Below are 21,899 nucleotides of genomic sequence, written 5' to 3' on the forward strand. Positions count from 1 at the left end.
GTCTGCGCCGGCCCCGCCCCCCGCGGCGGCGCGCGCAGGGAAGATGGCGGCGCCCAGCGTGGCGGGGCTGGGCCGGCGGCTGCGGGCCTGGGTGCCCCGGTGAGCGGCGTGAGGGGACCCGGCGGGGAGCACGGGCGGGTCGGCGGCACCCGGGGCACACGGGCAGCACGGGGGGAGGCCAGGGGGCGGCTCAGCGGGAGCACGCAGGAGGTGGGGGGGGTCTGCGCCGCACAGGGAGCGCACGGAGAGGCCGCCCGCCTGCTGGTTGCCGGGCTCACGGAATGACGGAATTATAAAAACGTCAAGGTTAAAAATGACCGTTGAGATTATTCAGTCCAACTGTCCATGTAATCACTAAACCACATCACTCAGCGCCAGATGCAGACGCTTCCGGAACACCTCCGGGGGTGGCGACTCCATCACCGCCCTGGGCAACCTGATCCAATGCCTGACCACCCGAATAGGGAATAATTTTTGTAATATCTAAACTGAATCTTCCCAGTCTTATCTTAAGGCCATTTTCTCTGGTCCTCTCACCTTAGGCACGGCAGGAGACCAACCCCCACCTCACCACGATCTTTCAGGTGGTTGTGGAGAGCAATGAAGTCCATCCCCCCTCCCCCAGGCCTTCTTTTCTTGAGACTAAACCACCCCAGCTCCCTCAGCTGTTCCTCGTAAGACGTGTTTTCTAGACCTTTCACGAGGATGATGTTACTTCCTGGGTTCACGGTGTTGGTTTGTGCCTTGGGCTCTGCTGCAGTGATGGAGAGGAAGGCAGAGATGCCTCTCACATCTAAGGTGTCCTTCTGAGACGTGTTCACATCTGTCCACATCTGCCCACATCCCTGTCACTGCATGTGTGGGGTTACAGCCCCCCTTCTCTTGTCCCTCCAGGCTGATGCAGGTGAGATGGAGCCGCTACAACCCCAGTTACTTGGAGCCAGAAGTGAACAAGGAATTGTACCAGAAACCTTTGGAGGAGCTGACTGAGGAGGAAAGGGAACGAATGGAGCTCAAGGCTGTTCGACCCATCAAAGCTGCTCCTCCCACTCTGTCCAGCTCTGTGTTCAGCGACCCCATGATCAGGTCAGAGAAAGCAGCAGCTCCTCCTCTCTCAGAGGATCCCACAGAGCCACAGTTCTTGGGAGCTGTGCTGCCCTCCTCAGCCTTCATTCCTGGCTGCACATTGCCTCCTGTTACAACACAGTCCCTTTATTCCGGGTTAATCTTTTCCCATCAGCCAGTCCATTGTCCTACAGTGATTAGAGATAATTACAGATCTAGAAGCACCCAGACTTAACCGTGGGAACAACACAAAGGGGTGGGGGGAGCTTATTTGTGTGGGTGATAAAATCAGAATTCAACTCAGATCCCATCTGACTTTGTGTTTTCAGTAAATTCACCAATATGATGATGAGGGATGGAAATAAAGTGCTGGCCAGAAGCCTCATGACTCAGGTGAGAACTCATGTTTCTTCTCTCTATTATGTTAAAACAAGACAAAATGGAAGGCTGGGACATCAAACCCACTGGAACTGGGAATTACCAGAACTCATGTCATCTCTGTGGTCCTGATGCCTTTCCCTCTGCAAACACACTACTCCCACCATGATAAACCATGATTTCTCTGATAAGATATACAAGCCCCAGCCTCATTAGCTCACAGACCAGGTGACAGCTTAATGGAGAACCTTCTCTTTCCACTCTTCAGTATCCCTGTGACCTTCTGTACTGCATAAACTCAGAGAATACCCTTAAAAGCATAATTTTCTCAAAAGATTTCCTTTCCAGCTCTCTGTCATGCTTTGCCTTCTGCATAACTTGCCTGTGAAGTCCCACGAATGTGTCACCTTCATGACACAGCTTTGACCCCTGCAATGTCTGATAAAGAGACTGAAGAGATGGAATAGGGTGGAATAAAACTTGAGCTAAAAAAACTCCACTGGGCCTGTTGCTTATGGGGCTGGAAAACCATCTCAGGTGAAAATGGGGTGCCTATAAAAGTGATGTAACCTCATGGAGTGGGATAACCCATCTGCTCTGCATGTCTCCTTTCCTGCCTTTGTCCCAAGACTTTAGAGGCCATTAAGAGGAAGCAGCTGGAGAAGTACCACAAAGCTCCAGAAAATGAGAAGGAGACAATTGAATGCAACCCCTACGTCATTTTCCACCAGGCTCTGAAGAACTGCCAGCCCATCATCGGGCTCAGCAACATCACCAAAGGAGGCAAAACCTACCAGGTGAGGAGAGAATTAGCTAGGGAGGGAGATGAACGGGCTTCCACCCCTTCAGCTAAAGATTTTCTCTCCTTGGAAAGAGCTACTTTGCAATCTGGATTAAAACAGCACTTAGAAACTCTGCCCAAGATCAGGACTCCCACCTATGAGCGTGGTAATTCCCCTGTCAGGATCACTAAGGTTGGAAAAGACCTCTAAGATCCTAGAGTCCAGCACTAAGCAGCAGCAGTCTCTGGTTTTCTGACTAGGTGTGAGGAGAAGTGCACAGCAAGTATTTTCCAAGGAGACAGAGACCAGCAGCAAAAGAATTGGCAGTCATGGGACTACCAGTCCCATCCTCTCAGCATCGTGTTGCTTGTGGAGAGGTCCCAAAGCCCTGGGGCAGATCAGTGTGGCAGAAAAGGTCAGCTAGATCCAGTGTGATGTTTAAAACATGAGCAGAACCAGTTTCTGAATACAGGCTCTGTAACCCTCAGAACCTGATGGAGAGATAAGATGTGGAGGCATTTGGAGCTAGATGATGGAGGTTGGAATTACAGGACCTTTAAGGTCACTTTTAACTCAAACTGTTCTGTGATTTCTCTGTATTCAGTGCAGGGATGGGGTGACCTCTCCCATCTCTGCCAGAACAAACCAGCCTGGATCCAGCTCCCATTTAGGCCAGAAGTCCACTCAAAGGCCAGTGCCAGTACCCATGGCTGGTCAAAATTTCCATTTTGGCAGCAGTGGCCAGTTGTGTGGACAGAGGAGGAGAATTGGCACAGATCAGCTGTCAGGAGTGGGTCTGGCTGCAGAGAGCAGCACAGTGCACTTCTGCAGGTGCCAGCTGGTCCTGTGTGGCTGCTGGAGAGGAGCAGGAGAGAACTGCTGTGCTCTGAACCTTTCCCAGGTGCCCGTCCCGCTGAAGGACAATCGGAAGCGCTTCCTGGCCATGAAGTGGTTGATCACCGAGTGCAGGGAGAACAAGCACCGCCGGACACTGATGCCTGAGAAGCTCTCCCAGGAGCTGCTCCTGGCCTTCAAAAACGAAGGGCCCGTCATCAAGAGGAAGCACAGCCTGCACAAGATGGCAGAGGCCAACAGGGCTTACGCCCACTTCCGCTGGCAGTAGGGACTCACAAGGACACGGTGCCACGGCCTGGAGAGCAGAGCCCCAGGGCTGCCTGCCTGGGAGAGGCTGGGGAGAGGAGGGAAGGGTGGACCATCCCTTCCAGACTGCTGCTGATCAAACCCAGGGAGAGCTCACACCATCCCCATGAGGTTCATTTCCTTTGTGCTTGTTTGGATGGGGGAAGGGGGAATCTGAGTTACCGACCCTGGCAGGGATGCTCCAGTTCTTTCATAATCACTTTCCTGTGAAGACAAACCTTAGATGTTTTTCTCAGAGCAATGTCATCTTTCACTTACCTGTTTCCTGGGGACTTGGAAGTCTCTCTGCTCCTGAAATCAGCAATGTTTCTGGCTGCACAGCTAAGAGCAGAGCTGGATGTTTTCCATACCACAACCAGCCTTAGCAGGAATGGAACAACAGGTAATAAAAGGCCCTTTTTCATTTTTGGTTCTGATCATCAGCAACACTCTCTGCACAGATTTGATGGGAATGGTAACAAGAAAATAAAACCAGTTTTATGGGGAAGGTTTCTCAATTCCAAACCTTGGTCTGTGTTGCTTGAATCTCACACTGCACTTTCCAGCTACCCTGGTTCTGGACAGCCAGGCTAATGCCTTACACTGGAGCAGAAACACTATCACAGCCTTAAGGCTTCGGTCAGGAGCAACCCTTAAGCATTGTTCAAAGCTCAGCAGCTGCACAGAGAGAAAAGCAGGGCACGTGTTAGTGGAAAACTTTTATTAGAAAAAAATCCTTCAATAGACTATTTTGTTTCCTTTCTTCCTCTCCCATTCTTATAACAAACATCCCATGGCTGAAACTCGCTAAATTCTGAAAAAAACATGACAGTTATTGTATAAAACTTATAAAACCTGTTCCTACATGTGCTCAGGGACCTCTCCTGGCAGGTATTCCTGGCTGAGGGAGAGGCCGTGTGCATGCAGGTGCAGCCAGCGTGCTGGAAGGAATCTGGGGAAAAAAAAGCACTTGGTTGAGCTATTTGTGAGGCCACAGTGTGTTCTGTGACCTGTCCCAGATATCCAGGTACAACCTGAGCTGTGAGATTTCCCTGCTGCCTCCCACGGCTCTGCTGGCTTTGGGGTGAAGCAAAATGTTCTCAGCCTAAACTGTGCTTTCCTTACCACTCATAGAAAATGCTGGTGTGAGCTAGAAGCCTTAGGAGCCCTTTGCTGGCAGCAGCCCAATATTAAGACAGTATCAGTGGGAGAACTTCCTGGGATAAACGTGCCCTTCCCACTGCTCCACACCTCTGAAGTCAGGCCAGCACCAGCTGCAGCCTGACTGTAGGTGCCCAGGGGCTCTAGCCAGTATAAATCCTATTTACAGGAAGTGCTAGAAAATTAAGGTGAAAAGAAATTCCAACTTGGTACGAAGCTTGCTGGTGAAAGTGCTGGGGACTCCCCTCCTCCGCCGCGGGTGGTTAATCCGTCACTTCGCTGTAATAGTATTTCTGGGCAGCGTCTGTCATCTTCCAGTCAGCAGCACGGAACTCGATGATCTCCAGCAGCAGGAGCTGGGACAGGGAGCTGAGCCCCTCCTGCAGTAGGAAGCCGTCTCGGAGGAGGGAGAAGAGCTCATCCATCCGCTGGGAATTCATCTTCTCCAGCTGCTCGCCGATGCGGTGGAGCTGCAGGACCAAGCAGTCCACCTTCAGAAGGAAGAGCAGATGGCTGAGCACAAAGCAATGGAGAGCTCCTCTGCACCCCCCGGGCTGTGCTCTGAGCAGGTCCTTGGCAGGACAAGGGGCACATCAGCAGCTCTCCCCTGCACTCACCTCTTCCTCCTTCTGCAGGCTGTCGGGCTGTGCCAGCCGGAACAGACAGTCATAAACGGGGTTCACCAGAGCCATCATGGGCATGTTGTTCACCTGCAAGGAGGCAGGAGCCATGTCACCTTGGGGCCACAGAGGGAGGAGTCTGCAGCTATTTCAAACAGTTGTTTCCTTGCTGCTCTCCAAAGGAGATGGAAGCAGGATTTAGTTGTGCTGCAAAATGCCATATTGGTGGGATTTACATTTGAGTCTCCAGGAACCAGAGAAGCTGAACAAATGATGTAAAAAACATCTATTTTTAAATGTAAGCAGATAAGTCTTGGGAAATACACTTGTTGCAACAGCATTTTTCCCTCTTACAGCTCTACTTGCATCATTTTTACATCTACCCTAAGCAGGAATCCAAGTTCACACACTGCACAAAGGCCTGCAGACAAACTCTGTCAGTATGTCCCCCCAGGACCCCACAGCAACTAAACCAGTCCAGTCTGGGACATCTGGGAGCAGGCAAATCAGAGAATTTCAAACACCAGGTACAAAATGAGGAAGCTGAGACTCTGTGACTGTTTGTGGAGACTCTTTCTCTGCCTCTCCAGGCCTGTTGCTTGCCTGTAGGTAGCACCAGCCCTGGCAGCATCCTCATGCTGAGAACCAGCTCTGGCCCCCACGGCCCTGGGGCTCCCACCCAACACCCCTGACATCTTGGGATGCCAAGGCCCTTCTGGCACCCCAGGCAGCAGCAGCTGGGTGCTCCTGCCCTGGCTCCTCACCCTCAGGTAGTCGAAGATGTTGCAGATGAAGGTGACGTAACAGATCCAGGCCTGGAGCGAGCGGGTGCGCAGCTCCTCCCTGTCCTTGTACTCCTGCTGCAGCCGGTTCAACAGGCTCCTCCGGAAGATGCTCTGGCCAACTTGTTTGCTCTCTGCCTACAGTCCCACAAAAGCAGGATGGAGGGATGAAACAGGGGTGTGAGAGGGGCAGGAGGATGCTGGGGGATGCAGGACCACGCAGATACCCTCTTGTGATTCCCAGGCAGAAATGCTGCAACTCACTGCCTGTGCTCACCCACTGCTCTGGATGCTGCTACTGCACGGGGCAAGCAGCAGGAGAGGAAAGGTGGCCAAGGGGTCAGAGCATGGGGCTAGGGCAAAGCCTCTTCTGGTCCAGCTGGGGGACAACCCACACAACGTATCCCAAGTGTTTCGCGGTCCGGCAGGAGCTCTCACCTGGATGATGGTGTAGCAGATCCGCCCTGCCTCCTTGCTGAACACACAGTCTTTCAGGGACTGGTCCACTATAATATTGGCCACTTTCTCCAGGTCCACATTGCTGGGGTCTGCAGAGAGGAGGAACACTGTCAGGACCCAGCCCTCTTTGGGCCCTGATTGCTTTGGGGTGTCTGGAAAGCATCCCAGGTCAGTGCATGGCCTGGTACAGCCACGTTGAAGCTGCACATGGCAGGGGAGCTCACAAAATCCTGCTGACCTTTGAGGGCTGTTTTCAGCAGCTTCTGAGTCTCAGAGTCGAACGACTGTATTTTGTACTCTTCTTTGCCCGTTTCCCCCATGACTGGATTCCTCCAGGGGCCAGAGTCAGAGCAACAGATGGGCTAGTGCCAGTCCCTGGGGAAAGAGCACACAGAGCTTAGTTGGACAGAGAGGCACAAACCTTCACCTGCCATTCAGCAAATCCCTAGTGCTGGAGCACACACAGGCTGTTACCCTGACAGCTCCCCGCCCCAAGGAAACTCCTCTGTTATTAGGGCACCAATTCCACCCCTAGATCCAAACACATCCTCACTCCTACATCTTCTTAAGCCTTGTTTTCTACCAGCCTATGATAGAACTTCATCTTCAGAGCCTTTACATTCTTCTGATATGAAAAACATGTTACAGACAAAGCAGACCCAAAATATATCTACCTTGCCTCAGAAGGCTTCACAGTGGCTGTATCACAGGGAAGCACACGCTGCTCCCTTGTACCTTTGAAAAACCCATTTAGCTGGTTTCACACAAAACCTGGGAAGAACCAAAGCCAGCATGAAAACATCCAACACATGCTCACCTGAGCACCTCTCCTACACCAAAGCCAGGCTCCCTCGGCTCCCAGAGAGTCACAGAAAGCTCCGCAGCCAAATCCCCAACAGCAACAGCTCCTGTCTCATCCCCCTGCAGTCAAGCACAGCTCTGCAGCACCAACAGAGCACCTAAATAGTCTCTGGATTGATTTTCTTCTGCTCCACGATACAGAAAAGAAAGCAAGAGGGTACCCACAGCACAGAGAGGAAGGGCTCTGACACGCACACAAGTTGATCTGCTGGATGTGAAATGCTGGGCTGCCAGACCCGCAGCACAAACAGGACAAGGCAATCGGCCAAATGAGTTTTGCCAGCTCGTCGAAATTCCTCGGCCATTACTCACCCTCTCTGCAAACACCGGATCAAAGCCCAAGAGCCCATCACCCTTTAGGGGCATGGGCAGCACAGTGGGCAGCCCGACCCTCGGGCACAGCACTTGCCGTGAAGCTGTGGCACAACAGGTACTAACCCAGAGCAGAGAGCAGCCCCGTGGGGGTGACAACCTGCTGACACTGCTCTCACAGCCAAAGCTCTCACCTGGCCCGGGACCTGCACAGGTGTCTTTCCCAGGTAGATTCACAAGCAGCTGGGTGCCCTCCGTGCCATGCCTGGTTGGCAAACACCTTCCCAGCCGACCTCTCCTCCTTCTGCACTCTCTCTCTGCACCTGCACTCACTCTCTCCTGCTGCACTGCCAGTGGAGCAGCCCGAGCTCTCCAGCAGCCCCGTGTCCCACCAGCAGCATCACCACGCAGAAGGAACCTGGCAAGAGCTCGGCACCGCACACAGCGAGGCAGGAAGTGCCCGAGCCCGTCTGGCAGCGTCTCTGCCGCCGCCGCCGCCGCCCTGCCCCTCTCCCGGAGCATCCATCCCCATGGCTCCCCGGGACGGGCACGGCTGCTTTGAACCGCCGTGCCAAATAACCCTGCCCAGAGCAAACCACAGCGTGTCAACACCAAACCAGGCGGGCCTCGCCTGCTCTAGAGCCTCTGCTGCCAGGACCACCTTGTCTGAAAGGCTGGTGGCAGTGGGTGACACTGGGCACAGCATCGCCCGTGGGTACCAACTGCTGCTCTGCCAGTGATCCCCACCAGACGAGCTGTCCCTGGGACTGACAGGGTTGGGGTCAGCACCCTCAGTCTGCCGGTGATTCACCAGCCCGGGTGCCAGGGCCATACCCTGCGAGGACACACCTGGCAGGACAAGCCCCGGCCAGTGCAAGGGGAGAGACAGAAGCGCAGCGAGCCTCCTCTGCCGGCCCTGAGCAGCTGCCCGAGGGGCGCTACCAGCCCCCAGGACCCCCGTCCGGCCCCGCCGAGCCGAGGGGAACGCCCTGCACCGAGACGCCTCCGGCCCGGGGCACCTGCGCCACCGGAGCGTCCCGGAACCCCCGGCGCTGCCTCCCGTCGCTCCAGCCCCGCGGGTGGCACAAGCCCAAGGGCCCCCGGGCGGAGGGAGCGGCGGATCCAGGGAAAGCAGCCCCGCCGCTGCCCCGGGCGGGGCAGGGGGAGCCGGGCACAGCCCCACCGACCTGCCGGCCGCCCCCGCTGGGTCCTCCGGCCGCCGGGACATCGCCGGCGCCTCCCGGGCCCCGCGCCCTCCCGGCACGGCCCAGGTTTCCTCTTAGGTCATTTCCTCGCCCGAGCCGGGGGAGGGCCGGGCCGGGCCGGGCCGGGAGAGCGCCGGCGGCAGCGCCACCGCCTGCGAGCGCCGGGGCACGGCGGGGCTGAGCCCCTGCACGGCCGGCTGCTCCCTCGGGAAACTCCCTGGCACTTCCCAGGCACGGCCGGCTGCTCCCCCGGGCACCCCCGCGAAACTCCCGAGCACCCCCCGTGGCACGCCCGGCTGCTCCCCTGGGAGCCTCCCGGGGAACTCCCGGCCACCCCCGCAGGCACGGCCGGCTGCCCTCCCCGTTCCCCCGGGCGCCCCTGGTTGCTCCCCGGCCCCCCCGGGCCTCCCCGCCGGCGGGTCACGGGCAGCACCTACCCCTCTATCCTGGTCTCCCGCGGGGCTCTCCCGGCGCTCTCCGGGTGAAAACGGCGTTTATTCCGCTCTCCCCTCCCGGCCAGGGCAGGCTGCAGCAGAGTGGCATAAAAAAATCAATAGGAAAAAAGAAAAATCAGGAAAGGGGAGATGTGCCCGGGAGATGTGCCCGGCAACAAGAGCTGAGTATGGCATAACACACTTCACGTTTTTCTTCTAAACTCCCAACCGTTTCACAGGGGAAGAGCCCCCAGGGGGTGAAGCCTTTGCAGCCGAGCAGCCAGGCTGAAACCAGGGAACGGCTCAGGAAACACAGAACGAGCAGTTTGGGAACATTTTCTGCAGCGCTGTGTGGCCTGGCTGGAGACAAACAAAGCCTCAGCTCACCCACCGAGGGTGGGTGGCTCAGGACTGGCTGCTGTGGCTCCGACAGCCCCTCTTGGACACAGCGATGGGATCAGGCTGCACAAATCCCCCTCGGCTGATCCCTTTTGGTGAGGTTCTCAACTGTGATACCCAATGCAGAGGGTACAGTTCTGCCTGCTGCTGAAGAGCACCCAGGAGACAGCGATGGGAAAAACAGATGGCTCCTGCCATCTCACACTCTGGGCCCTGATTATCCTTCCCTTTTGGGCCACAGTGTTCCTGTGGGGTCCAGAAATAGGCACCAAGAAGAAAGGAATAAACCCACTGTAGCCAAACATGTGCATAACAAAATATTTAATGTACCTTGTCTCAAAGGTAGGCACACGTTGTGCTCAGATGCTTTCTGAAAACAGCAGCTGTGAAAGATCCGCTCAGGCAACACAGCAAAACACCACAGAGTTACAGTTCTACATCACAAGAGAAACTTAAACCCAAATTAAACACGATCTATTCCAATCCCGACCGTAAAACATTCATTTCTTTTCAAAAATGACGCTGTGTAGCTCTGGGTGAGCATCCTGAGAGCAGGACTGTCCTAGGAACTGGAGGAGCCAGCCAGTGCTGCAGGGAGCAGAGTGTTCATCACAGACCTTGTGTGTTCACCCGTCCGAGGCCGGCTCAGCGTCGTGGTGGAGCCAGGAACAACTACAGCACGACTCCTCTGCAATGCTCTGCCTGCTAAGGAGGTTTTGGACTGTTCTGATGGTAAAAGGCACTAGAAGAAAACAAATGCAACTGCTGAGCAGCTTGTGAGGTGAAGTGCAGGCAAATCCCCGTGATAGGATTACCTTGGAGAGAAATCCCACTGGCCAATATCGGGCACAGTCGCTGTGTTGAGTCACTTCACACTGAGCCTCATTGAGTCACTTCGCACTGAACGGGAGCAGCAGCTTCCAAGAGGAAATCTGTCCCAGCATATGGGAGAACAAGGTGACTACAGATCTCTGCTCCTCTAATTCTAGGAAATTTAGCTCCTAACAGTGTGTGTTTTGCCAGAGCAGCAGCAGAAATAAGACCTTGTCCTCCTAGTGGTTCTTTCAGCCTCATTCCCAAAGAGAAAACAACATTTCTGTTACAGTCGTTTCCTTCAGCAAAATGCACATGAGAAATCTATGAGGGACAGGTGCTGCTGACCAGAGACAAGCGACTGCTGGATGCAACTCCCAATATTGTCTAGCTGAGGCTGTCATATCTTTCTCCCTCTCTCACTGGAAGCCCAGGTGCCTTCATGGGCCTGTAACATTTGTGACTCACAGTCCAAAAGGCCCTATGCCAAAGCCCTCTGACTGGGGAGTGTCTCTTCCACAGCCTGGGCCAGACTGGCACAGCTTAAACTCCGAGTTTGCCACCTGTTGGGTGGAGGCAAGCTCAGTTAATGCAGAGTTGAGGAAAAAACTATCCCAGAGAGGAAAAGCTGCTCCATACTCCCCAGTGCTGCCCTCTCTGTGGGGCAGCCAAGCTGCACATGCCTGCATCATCCACAGCACCCCAGAGGAACGTCATCTTAGCAGAGCACTGACTTTCCTGTTCTTTCCCACTGCTGAGTTCCCAACCAGTTTCCACATTTTGTGCAGTTTAGTGGCAGCTCTTTGACATGAAGTGGAAAACAAGTCTTGCAACGTTCAGACAGGACGGATGAGTCCCATTTCCTAAGGAAGCCTAGGTCAGCACTGAGCATTCTCTGCTGTGGCCTGTCCCTGCTAACCATGAGAGCACTGCTCTCACCAGCAGCCAAAAGACAATAACAAACCCAACCTGTTTGTGTCTGTTTTGAAATGAGACATTTCTCTCTCTCAGAAGGATGTCAGAAGGCTGAGTTCATTACTGCTTATGATGTCTGTCCAAGAAAAACAGGTGAACAATAAACAAAGGCAAGACATTGTTAAGATTTTGAGCAATCTCAGAAGAGCCTAAAAAACACACGAAGATGCCAATAGGATTGAGGCACTTTGAGAAACTTCATTCCACATTGTTTGCATTTTCTCCTCTGAACAAAACTGCCATTTTTAGAGTACATGCAGCTCACAGCCCCTCTTTGAGGGTCACATATCGGCCTCCTGCCTGACACTGACACTGCTCAGGGAATTTAATTTTACACAGCTCTCAGTCACCTGCAGTGAAACAGCCACTTTGCACTCCAAGATCTCAAACCACAGCAGACACAAAGTTATTTGGCCCGGGCTTGCAAGGAATCTCTCCAGATACCTCAGCCACCAGTGAAACAGCTGCTTTTTAAAAACAGTCTCTCACAATAGCTCAGGATAAGTGAGCAATGCTGATACGTTCAAAACACCAGGAGAAGTTGTGTCAACGGAATGGAATTGGTCACGCTGGAATTTGGCCAGACCATTTTGGGATTAACACCCTGAATACTGCAAAAGAGCTGGGAAAAGCTCTGTGTTAAGAGAAGAACCATGAAACCATCCTCCAAATAACCCAGGATTCTGCCCCATCCACCCCTCACAGATGACTAAAGTTTGTATAGCAGGGCTCTTCCTCAGGACTCTTCCACACAGCCCAACCACACCCTGCCCAGCTTGAAAACACACAGAATAAAAGAGGAGGAAGAAAGTAATTTTCCTCTTTTCCACTGTTACGTAAATCAGAGTTGTTGGTTGGTTGTTTTGTTGGCTTTTTTAACCACTCCTAAAACGTTTGAAACTCCAGAAAAACACTTCTCCGGCTCTAATTCAATCATCCTTCTCTTGTGAAACACCACCACGCTCAGCCAAACAATTCCCATTTGATGTTCATTCCTTTCACTTCAGCTAATCTTGTCAAAACATTTTCATCTGTTAGTGCCAGTGTAGGACCGAGGTTCAGAAATTTTTTGAGGCCACTACAGAAATACTTGCTAGAAACATTCAAAGGTGTTTGAATTATTACTAAATAAATAACAATAATAATAAAAATTTGCCAGTTTCCACAGGACTTTCCCTTCATTATTTCCAACTTAGAGTAAATATTTTTAACTCCATACAGCATTTGTTTACTTGCTGCATTGAAGCAAAGAACCCTGAAGTAAGAATTAGGCTTGTGCGTTGAATCCCTTCAGAGCAGGGCTCTTAATCTGCAGGTTTGCTTGTGAAAAGTGTGAGTGAGGCAATGCAAACCCCTAAGAGGTGCATGGCCAGACATACCCAAGAAGAGAAATGGGAACTCAGGATACAATCAAGCTCACTGGAGTTAAAGAAAGAGCAAGTCTGGGTCAGCATGATCAGAGAAGACTCTGTGTTTAAGGTGGCTGGGAATGCACAGCCAGCAAGTGGTGACCAAGCAGCATCAGCTGGCAGCAAAGGAAAGGAAAACTGAGGGCCTGTGCACTCAGGTGGTTTTACCTGACTTCACTCCAGCAGAACAGAGGGACCTGTGCAACACCCAGACAAGGATTTGGTGCAAACAGCAGGCACAGAGCAAGGGAACAAAGCTGTGCGGCTGCAGCGCTAGGAAGGGGTGTTTGGTTGGTTAAGCTGCACTAGGCTGGGTCAGGATCCCTCTCTGGGATCCAGGGCGACCTCAGAAATTCACCCACTTTATTGGGTGCCTTTCCAGAGCACAGTTGCTGCTAAGGAATGGTCTGTTTGTTCCCTTCTCTCCATTAAATGCGTGCTTATGAGAGGAGACAGATCTAATAAAAGTGCTCAGTTGAACAGCCTCCAGCAAAGCAGTTCAGTGTCTCCAGCAGAACTGCAGTCACCTTCTCCTTCTGCTTGGTCCCAGGAGGTGATTTCCCACAGGCTGGAGGAGCTCTGGGAGCTCTGGCCTTTCCAACATGCTCGTGACAGAGCAAAGCCATGAGTCTCCCCTCCTGAGGAGAACAGGCAGCCACAAACATCCCTGTCAGCCTTCCTTCCTCCCAGTGCTGTTGGGGCTCTTCAGGGCGCACAGGAGGCTGCAGAACAGCTCATACCAGAAGAAGACGAGGCCAGTGGAGAAGGCAGCCTTCAGCAAACTGGGGGAAAGGCCCTTAAAGAATCCACCTGAGCCTTCCTCCCGCATGATCTGCCTCAGGCAGTCCAGGAAACCCCTGTACGTCCGTACCTGGGAGAGAAACGGCAACAAGATTAAACAAGAGAACTCCAGGACGACTGGAAAACAACACAAAGATCCCCAAACTGTAGCACAGAAGCATAACCTCAGCATGAAGCCTGGAAATGCTTTTCTGGCTACTATTATAACTAAGTGAAAGTTTCAGAGAGGCAGTTCAGAGAGAGCAGGACAGAGGAAAAGTACACATTTAGCATCAGCAATGGCTTATGCAGATCATTCTAACTGTAAAGTCTCTGTGCAACAACAGCATGACTTTAATTTTATGGCACAAGTTTACAAGTTTGTGAAGTTTATTTCAGATTATTTCAGATTGTGCTGCTACTGTTTTCCATCCCCTTCACTCTTTAAGAAGGGACAACTTATGAGCTTTTTGACAGAAAGAAAACACATCTACAGGACTTCAAAGTTTCCAAATTAGCTGTCTGCATGTCATTGTGTCACACTGTGCAGTTTTAACATCTTGTGACACATCAGTGCTAAGAACAAATTCTGTACCTCGCAGGAAGAGGAAAAGCATCCAGTGCAATCAGTTAAGACTTCAAATTCTTATCCCAAAGTTTCTTAGGGTACAGACTGATTTCTTTCTCAGATCCAAGGAATTTGAAGGAAAAACATGAACACAACAGGTACCACTGGTGGATCGTCACTGCATTCCAGTGCACTGGACTGGCTCCACAGTCATGAAAATCCATCACTTCCAACACTTCTCACCTGCCCAAAGGCTGCCCGACCGTGCTCAAAGCCACCCACTTGCAGTCGCTTTTTGACCACGTCCAAAGGGTACGTGAGGGTTTTGCTGATGATCCCAGCACAGCTGCCACAGACAAGGTTTTTAATGTTGCCTGAGAAGCAGAAAGGTAAGAGGATAGCAGGGAGGGGAAAAAGAGGATTAGCAGGAGTTGTGATTAAAGATCATAAGAGGCAGGTAAAAAAATCACTTTTCACAAGAAGTAAGGTCAAAAAGGCCCTCTGAAGTTACACAACATAGTTTGGGCCACAGCACCTCAGTCTGTATTTTCTAGGTCAGGCTCACAGTGTCCACTGGAGCCAGAGCCCAACAGTTCCTCTTGGTCCATTACACTGACTTATGGTTTTGCTCTGCAAAACCTAACCCCCAGGCACCAGTGAACTTGCTGCCAGTGGATGAAAACATTTTCATGCTCACAGCAAAAGCCTGGTCACTGGATATTTTGCACCCCTGATTGCTCAAACTGACTTATTGTGGATTGGAATGTCACAAGTTGGCACTGCCTGACAATTTCAGAGGCTTGTGGGAAATAAGTTGTGTGTCCTCCCAGAGCAACATGACACAGTTCAGGAAAAAGACCCCTGGCCTGTGACACTTCACTTTCCCATCCACTCATATTCCATAACAGGAGCTGTTTGTAAACTCCATTGTACTTACTTTGGCAATATCTGTAGAGGGATAAGAATGAGAGGTGGGAAATAGAGATAGTTTTCAGATGTTGCATCAAAAAGGGTGAAAGGACTGAGAACTGAGCTTACATCAGTCACCCAGACTAACATTCCTCCTCCTTCTCTCCTGACTGCAGACATCACTGCCCCAAAGTGCCTACCTCCTTTCTTTCCTTCAGCTGGAATCACCCATTCTGAATATTGCTGCAGGATGTTGTAGAAGAAGAACTGGAGACCAGCATATGGGAAGATAGCAATGAGTGTGGGGGTCAAACCTCTGTAGAAAGTCCGAGGCCCCTCCGTCTGGTACATGGTCACTATTGCGTGGCGAAGGTTGGGATAGATCTGGATGAGGAAGAGCAAACCAAAGGTCAGGTCATTTCCCAGTAATGGGGATAGGAATTTCCCATCACCCAAAAAACAACTGACTGTTTTCAGCACAAAGTGATGAGCAAGGTGACTTTGCACACCCTCAAACAAGGTGACTTAGAAGAAACAAGGCACAAAGCTGAGTCCTGAGAGCACTTGTACCACAGACACAATGTTTATTTTTGTCTCAACAGCTCTGCCTATTCCTGCAGCACAATTAATATAATACATACTGTGATCACATATTGTGATTCTTCTGCAGGCTAAGTAAAAACCCAGAAATGGCTCTGATACAAATCTGCCTCTGGTTACTACAGACCTAATTTACAGGGAGACCAATTCTTGTGTAAATAAGAAGATGAAACACAGGTGAAAGGTAACTGGTTTCAAATATCATCCCTATCATTACCTAAACATGACTCTGTGTAAATGGAAGATTTCGAAACCACAATGTTCAACAGCCTGAGGAAGGGATTGTATAAATGGCCAACAGGTGAAGTGAACACTGAGTTATCCTGTTAAGGACAGTTTCTCCTTTCTGGATCATCTGTCAGGAGTCAAACACTATCAGGAGCAGCAAAACATAATTAAGAAAGCTGTGTCAACAGCACAGTGGTAACCTGGCAACGGCGCAAACACTGCCCATCACAGCACCTGCTCTTTCATTCTAACCCACAGGCTGTGTGTGCTTTCAAACCTCCTGTGTTCAGACAGGTGAAATATCGCTACGGCTACGGGTGACATCCCAAACCCTGACCCCTCAGCCTCACCTTGGGCTCTCCCTGAGCAGCGAAGCGGGTGCGCAGGGTGTCCACAGGCTGCACTGCCACGGTGGCTGTGCAGGCAGCCAGGCCCCCGCAGACCAGGTGCACGAAGGAGCCGCGGGCGCTGTAGGAGGTGACGTTGTGCACCAGCTCTGTCAGGCTCTCGAACGCCATGAACTTCCGGAAACAAACGGACACAGGTCAGGAAGTTGATTCCTCTCACTCACACGGATCTCCCACTCCTCTCTTGTTTCACCAAGAGCTCCGCCCCCCCTGCTTGCAGCCACCTTCTCTGTCTGTCCTTCAAAAGTCCTCCCCAGCTTGCAATGTGTAAAAGTCACTAGGCAGCCCAGGGAACACCTGGGATATTCTGGTCTCTGACACTTTTGCTAATTGTTGCATTTAGAATCATGAAAAACTCACTTTAATGCTCTATGTACCCTGAAGAGCATTCACTGTGTTACAGATACACTGTCCATTACCCTTTCAACCACTGCTCAAAAAACTATTCTTAATATTTACAAATTAACAAGAAACATGCTGTGTAAAACACCCTCATCAGCTTCACTGATTTTTTCCTAACAAGCCCTTATGGTGACAGCACAAACAAAAGCAAAAAACTACCCTGGCTTGGGACATCAACAGCGTCAGGAGTAAACAAGGCTTGCCTGTGACACCAGATATAGCCAGAGCTCAGTTTGCTCTTGCTGTGCTTCTGGCTGCTCAGCAAGCTCAGGAATATTAGCTTAGGAATTATACATCAGCTTTATACAGCTACACATCCTCGAGACTGGCACTAGTTTGTGTCAGTGCAGTGTAAGCCTGGGCCTTCCCACACCTGCCCACGCAGGGATGGGAGCAGGGCAGTGCCCTGTGTGCTCACACTGGGCCCAGGTGATGTCAGGTCACCTCACCTGAACAGCTCCGTAGCCAACTGAGAGGAACTGAGCGGGAACATGGCCCTTCCAGAAGGCTCCCAGGCCCTCCTCCCGGAAGATGCACTGCACAGCTTGCAGGATGCCGTGGTACTTGGCCGTGGGGTTTCTGGAGGAGAGCTGCTCGATCTGGAGCTGGAGGAGAAGGGAGAAAATATTTTCCATTTCACACTTCAACAAGGTTCAAGCGTCCAGTTCAGGAATCCACAACCCTGTCAGCCAGCCAATGCTAAGATGTGACATTCTGCCATCCCACAGAACCACACCCAGATCTGACTGGGATGTTATTTATGTGGGGCTCCAAAAGAATAAAAACGTGCATGAACACGAAGGTAAGCAAGTAGGGATGGGGGTGAAATTCAGTCAGGTAGTGGAAACCATTCACAAAAACAGAGAAAGAGAACAAAATACGAAAAACACGTGATCCCATTCAAAGGGATCCCATTCCCACACAAGTTAAGTTATGTAAGTAGAACCGCTGGTCACAAGACAGCCCTGTTACCTTGGGTAACCTGTACACACCGTCGGTGAGGGCTGAGGAGCAGATTTAGTGCTCTCTGGCTGCACAAGTGACCCGTTCACCCGGGACAGGGTCTGCTCTGCTCCCTGACAGGCTCTCCCCCCCGCTGCCCCCGAGCACGCCGCGAGCGAGGCACCTGAAAGCGGATCTTGAGGACATCCAAGGGGCTGATCAGGACCCGAGTGACCAAGCCGGACGCCGACCCTGCTGCGGCCGCTTCCGCCGTGGACACGCACTTGGCCTCGGGGTCGTAGCCCACCATGCCTGCCGGGTGCCCTGGGCGGGGGAAGGGGCTGTGAGCACTCCTCACACACGCGGCTCCGTCCCGCACCGAGTCCACAGCCTCACCCCCCCACACGGACCCTCCACCCCACAGCCCCCTGCTCGCCCCGCAGCGCACACAGACCGGCCTCACCACCCCCCCCGGTGCCCACAGCCCCGCCCGTGGCAGGACCGGCGCGGGTCCCAGTGGAGCCCCGGTGCCACCGGGGGTGTCGCGGCCCTGGGCCGGGTCCCGCCGCGCCGCCTCACCCACCGGCCCCGCACTGCGCCTGCGCCGCGCGGGGGCCGCTGGGAGGTGTAGTCCCGGGAACGGCGCCCGCACCGGCCCCGCAACGTGCGCTGGATGGGGCGTTCACGGGACCGCGGGGTCAGCGAGGCTGGAAAACACCTCCGGGATCATCGAGGCCAACCTATGACCGAAAATCACCATCTCCACCAAACCATGGCACCACGTCCAGTCTTTCCTTAAACATCTCCAGGGACGGGGATTCCGTCACCTCCCTGCACGGCCCGTTCCAATGTCTAATCACCCTTTCTGTGAGGGAATTCCTCCTCATGTCCAACCTCCCCTGGCACAGCTTGAGGCTGTTACTTCTTGTCCTCTTCCTTGTTCCCTGCGAGTAGAGCCCGACCCCCCCGGCTCCCCCCTCCTGTCAGGGGGTTGCAGAGCCAGAAGGTCCCCCCGAGCCTCCTTTTCTCCAGGCTGAGCCCCTCCAGGTCCCTCAGCTGCTCCTGCTGCTCCAGACCTTTCCCCAGCTCCATTTCCTTCTCTGGACACAAGAAGAGCAACACAGCCCTGCACGGTCCCATGAGCCAGAGCCACAAGAGGGGAAGGTCAACTTACACAACCACGGCAGCTACAAATGCTTTCTAAGCTACCCCAGGAACAGTAGCACACCACTTGGAGCAATGTGTTCTCTTATGGCATTACAAAAAAGCCAAGAGCTCCGAAACACTCTGCAAATTTTCCATACTAACTTCTGGCACAAATACAGATCTAACCATAGGAATATCCAGGCATTTCTGAGCAACCACCTTGACATCATCATTTGAACATAACAACCAAGAGCAACTGTTAAAAAAACACCCAAGCTCTCCTGTGGGCCTTTTCCTGGCATGTATTACAACTGACTACAACATTCACATTATTCACAGGCATTTTCTGACCATAAGAAAAGGCTGGGGAGAAGCTGCAGAGCCCACGGACCAGCCGCTCCTGACAGGTGACCTCCCAGCCTGCCTGCACACCTTGTGAGCACAACTGAGCAGTTGTTTAGGCATCAGAAGTGAAAATCTGCAGGGCACTGACAGAGCAGAGCCAAAGCCACAACAGCCTGAGCCCCAGCTGTGCTCACACCAGCCGTACACCCACCTTCCTGTCTTCAGCAAGACACTCCACAAGTGTCTGAACAACGATGCTCAAGAGTCTGAGCATTTTCAGGCCAAAGCACACCTTGCAGCTTTTTCCTCCCACAGCAATTTAATACCATAAAAATTATCTTGATCATATTTTGGTCCGTTCACTGAAATAACAGACAGATGCTCAAGTGAAGAATTCAATGTATATTTATTATTCACAGTTAATTACTATCTACCAAATGCTGCTGCAGAGTTAAAGGATTAAGTACATAGGCCTTTTTTTATTTAAACACTGATTTTTTTTTTTAATATATATACACACACAAGACATATGTCTGCAAGGCTGCATGATATACACCAATTCCAAAATAAGGAAACAATCAAATGGTCCAGGTGTAGAATGCCATAGATTCCTTTTCCAATCACTTTACAAAGAGGGAAGAAAGTGAGTTGACAGCTAGCAAGGAGAGGGGGAGAAAGTAATACTCTACAGGATAGCTCTCTCTTTCATTTGCTGGAAAATTAAAGTGTAAGGCAGAGTCCATCTCAGGAGTAAAACACTTGTAACACTTAGTACAAAAAAAGGCACCCTCCAACAAAAGATTGCCCGTGCTCAGACAGGGCGGGAGGAGATCTCCGCTGCAGGTTTGGATTCGTTGGTGGGGTGAAGGGATCCAGCCAAATGGCCACCAAAGGAAAAATAATGCAACTGAAGATTGGCACAGAGCGTGGTGCGGATTGATTGCCTTCCTTCCGTCCAATTCAATGTCAAACTGCCCCGGGGAGGAGCCAAGGGCCGCCAGAGCCGCCCCTGGGGTGCGGGTGGGGAGAACAGTCACGGTCACACACAGCCTGCTGTGAACGGGAGCTACTCCAACAGTAACACTGACCTGAGGAGGGAGGAGAGACTGGAGAACAGGGATGGCCAACTCCACTTCTCAAGAGCAACACGACTGCAAATGTTCCCTATCCAGGCCGAGGAGACAGGCTGGTCACATGCATCACATAGAGACATTCACTAAGAGCGTAAAGGTTTTTCAAGCACTATTTCTTGAGGTTTCTCTGCGTCATAAAGTTTTCCATCAAAGGAATGTACATTTTATAGGACATGTCAGGGCTATTATTCCTCAATTCCCCCCTTAACCCTCCCTCCCCAAAATATTCTTCCTCATTTTCCCTAGTCATAACTTTCCCCCTTCTCTTACTTCTTCTGAGGCTCCTGGTTGCAGCTCTCCACCTCTGAGCAGCCTAAGTTGCCACTTGAATGCCTCGATTTTATTTTCCTTGGAATAAGGGAAGTTGAACAGTAAGACAAATCTGAAGATTAAAGCTCCATCTCTGTTTGTAGATTTTTCTCAAGTGTCCATTGATAAAACCACCCTCTTTTACCCCCTTCCCCCAAAGTATTTATTTACATGTAGGCAGAAAAAAACCCCTCTGAAAAGCTCTGGACTGTCCTTTTAACTTAAAAAATAATAAAAAAGAAAATAAGGGAAAGGCACTATGGAAAAATTACAGAATGTGCTCAACCGTACACCTTTAAGAAAAAACAAAAAAGCTGTCAGCACAGCATTAACAGACTTCAGTTGTACATTGGAGTTTCTCAAAGCAGCTCTGTGACTCAAAAGAAAAAAATAGAACAAAAAGCCACACGACTCTTCTCCCTTCCTCTGCTTGGAAGCTGCTGAGCTTCAGAAGAAAGTGCCAAAGGAGAAGAGACAATAAAAGTTAGATTAACACCTCATCTTTCCCAGGCAAGAAGAGCTGAATGTTGAAGGCAAAAGCAGAGACTGATGATTTTTGTTTTTTTTTAAAGGCAGGACTGTGGATTTGGTTCTTCTCTCATGTCCCTTCATGTCAAATGAAGACCGTTTGCAGAGAGAGAAAATACCAGCAGAGTTTCTCCCTTTTCCTTTAACTGCATGGCTAGGACTTTATATGGCATTAAAACTTCATGCACTGATGGACAGAGGAGGAGGGGGGAAACAAGAAGAGTTGTGGTGGTGCGACCTTAAGTGACCTTAAAACACTCATTCGCGACAAGAGTGAATAAAAGGGGATAACCCAGGAGCAGCTGAGGAAATTTGTTATTTTCATTTTTCTCTCTCTCTCTCCTTTTTTTTTTTCTTTCTTTTTTTTTCCTTTAAGATAAGTTTTGGTGTGTAAGTTGAACTCTTCCCCCCCTGCCCCTGAAGTTCCGTACTGAGGGAAGGAGGATCACCTCACGGTGAAAGGTGACTCTGGTTTTATCGCCGTGTGATTTTAGGTCACTGGCTGCAGTTAGGCTCTGTATGTGTATTTACTGTTTCTCTGGTTTCCTTAAATAATCTCTAATATTTATCTCTAGATGTTCCGGTTCACTGGGGTCACGTAGTTGCGTGGAAACATGCCCGTCTGTCCGCGGCAGGCTCCCTTCCACCAGTTGGGGTCAGAATTGTCAAGGACTTGGATAAAGTCTCCACGATGGAAGCCCAGCTCTCCTTCCTCTTGGGGATCAAAATCAAACAGGGCCTGAACGTATGTTGGTTGCTGAAAGGGGAAAGAAAAACATATACAGAGTGAGAATCACCCTCGGCACT

The 21,899-nt window shown here is 51.5% G+C and overlaps 4 protein-coding genes across 9 annotated transcripts in view; 1 reads left to right on the forward strand and 3 right to left on the reverse strand.

The window, feature by feature from the left end:
- Positions 1 to 27: 27 nt before the first annotated feature.
- MRPS7 (mitochondrial ribosomal protein S7) lies at positions 28 to 3,890 on the forward strand. The gene is made up of 5 exons (XM_027654445.1): positions 28 to 99; positions 895 to 1,086; positions 1,395 to 1,458; positions 2,073 to 2,240; positions 3,127 to 3,890. Exons 1-5 carry the CDS (start codon positions 44 to 46, stop codon positions 3,346 to 3,348), a joined length of 702 nt encoding a protein of 233 aa, XP_027510246.1. The 5' UTR covers positions 28 to 43; the 3' UTR covers positions 3,349 to 3,890.
- A 179-nt stretch (positions 3,891 to 4,069) lies between these two features.
- Positions 4,070 to 9,290, reverse strand: MIF4GD (MIF4G domain containing). 3 transcript variants are annotated; one of them, XM_027654447.1, is made up of 6 exons: positions 9,203 to 9,290; positions 6,626 to 6,762; positions 6,367 to 6,476; positions 5,911 to 6,066; positions 5,144 to 5,236; positions 4,070 to 5,017 (listed from the first exon to the last, which is right to left on the reverse strand). In XM_027654447.1, the coding sequence occupies exons 2-6, from the start codon at positions 6,705 to 6,707 to the stop codon at positions 4,790 to 4,792; spliced, it is 669 nt and encodes a 222-aa protein (XP_027510248.1). In that variant the 5' UTR covers positions 6,708 to 6,762; positions 9,203 to 9,290; the 3' UTR covers positions 4,070 to 4,789. The 3 variants fall into 3 exon arrangements, with proteins under 3 accessions (XP_027510248.1, XP_027510247.1, XP_027510250.1); XM_027654446.1 differs by lacking the exon at positions 9,203 to 9,290 and adding an exon at positions 8,748 to 8,846; XM_027654449.1 differs by lacking the exon at positions 9,203 to 9,290 and adding an exon at positions 8,372 to 8,394.
- A 29-nt stretch (positions 9,291 to 9,319) lies between these two features.
- SLC25A19 (solute carrier family 25 member 19) lies at positions 9,320 to 18,226 on the reverse strand. Of its 4 annotated transcripts, none has more exons than XR_003529532.1 (7): positions 17,816 to 18,034; positions 17,139 to 17,294; positions 16,231 to 16,401; positions 15,253 to 15,436; positions 14,387 to 14,517; positions 9,929 to 13,666; positions 9,320 to 9,844 (listed from the first exon to the last, which is right to left on the reverse strand). XR_003529532.1 is itself a non-coding variant. In XM_027654443.1 (7 exons), the coding sequence occupies exons 2-7, from the start codon at positions 17,939 to 17,941 to the stop codon at positions 13,466 to 13,468; spliced, it is 969 nt and encodes a 322-aa protein (XP_027510244.1). In that variant the 5' UTR covers positions 17,942 to 17,955; positions 18,215 to 18,226; the 3' UTR covers positions 9,905 to 13,465. The 4 variants fall into 4 exon arrangements, 3 of the variants coding, with proteins under 3 accessions (XP_027510244.1, XP_027510243.1, XP_027510245.1); XM_027654443.1 differs by lacking the exon at positions 9,320 to 9,844 and adding an exon at positions 18,215 to 18,226 and having other exon boundaries at positions 9,905 to 13,666; positions 17,816 to 17,955; XM_027654442.1 differs by lacking the exon at positions 9,320 to 9,844 and adding an exon at positions 18,086 to 18,182 and having other exon boundaries at positions 9,905 to 13,666; positions 17,816 to 17,955.
- Positions 18,227 to 19,509: 1,283 nt separating this feature from the next.
- Positions 19,510 to 21,899, reverse strand: part of GRB2 (growth factor receptor bound protein 2) — a 44,765-nt gene continuing 42,375 nt past the window's right edge. The window contains exon 5 of the mRNA XM_027654456.1: positions 19,510 to 21,849. Within this exon, the coding sequence (XP_027510257.1) occupies positions 21,664 to 21,849 (186 nt within the window). The 3' untranslated portion in view covers positions 19,510 to 21,663. The remainder of the gene's footprint in view (positions 21,850 to 21,899) is intronic.

Source organism: Corapipo altera, unplaced genomic scaffold, assembly GCF_003945725.1.
Source record: "Corapipo altera isolate COAL_440 unplaced genomic scaffold, ASM394572v1 343, whole genome shotgun sequence".
Taxonomy (NCBI): Eukaryota; Metazoa; Chordata; class Aves; order Passeriformes; family Pipridae; genus Corapipo; species Corapipo altera.

Bases quoted from the DNA above. Each gene is read 5' to 3' on its own strand.
- SLC25A19 (XM_027654443.1), bottom strand. From the start codon at position 17,941: ATGGTGGGCTACGACCCCGAGGCCAAGTGCGTGTCCACGGCGGAAGCG. The intron at 17,295-17,815 runs GTGCCTCGCTCG...CTTCTCCTCCAG, and splicing joins TCCTCAAGATCCGCTTTCAG to CTCCAGATCGAGCAGCTCTC. The intron at 16,402-17,138 runs GTGAGGTGACCT...TGTTTCCGGAAG, and splicing joins TTGGCTACGGAGCTGTTCAG to TTCATGGCGTTCGAGAGCCT.
- MIF4GD (XM_027654447.1), bottom strand. From the start codon at position 6,707: ATGGGGGAAACGGGCAAAGAAGAGTACAAAATACAGTCGTTCGACTCT. The intron at 6,477-6,625 runs GTCAGCAGGATT...TCCTCTCTGCAG, and splicing joins GCTGAAAACAGCCCTCAAAG to ACCCCAGCAATGTGGACCTG. The intron at 6,067-6,366 runs GTGAGAGCTCCT...GTGGGACTGTAG, and splicing joins TCTGCTACACCATCATCCAG to GCAGAGAGCAAACAAGTTGG.
- MRPS7 (XM_027654445.1), top strand. From the start codon at position 44: ATGGCGGCGCCCAGCGTGGCGGGGCTGGGCCGGCGGCTGCGGGCCTGG. The intron at 100-894 runs GTGAGCGGCGTG...TTGTCCCTCCAG, and splicing joins CTGCGGGCCTGGGTGCCCCG to GCTGATGCAGGTGAGATGGA. The intron at 1,087-1,394 runs GTCAGAGAAAGC...TTGTGTTTTCAG, and splicing joins TTCAGCGACCCCATGATCAG to TAAATTCACCAATATGATGA.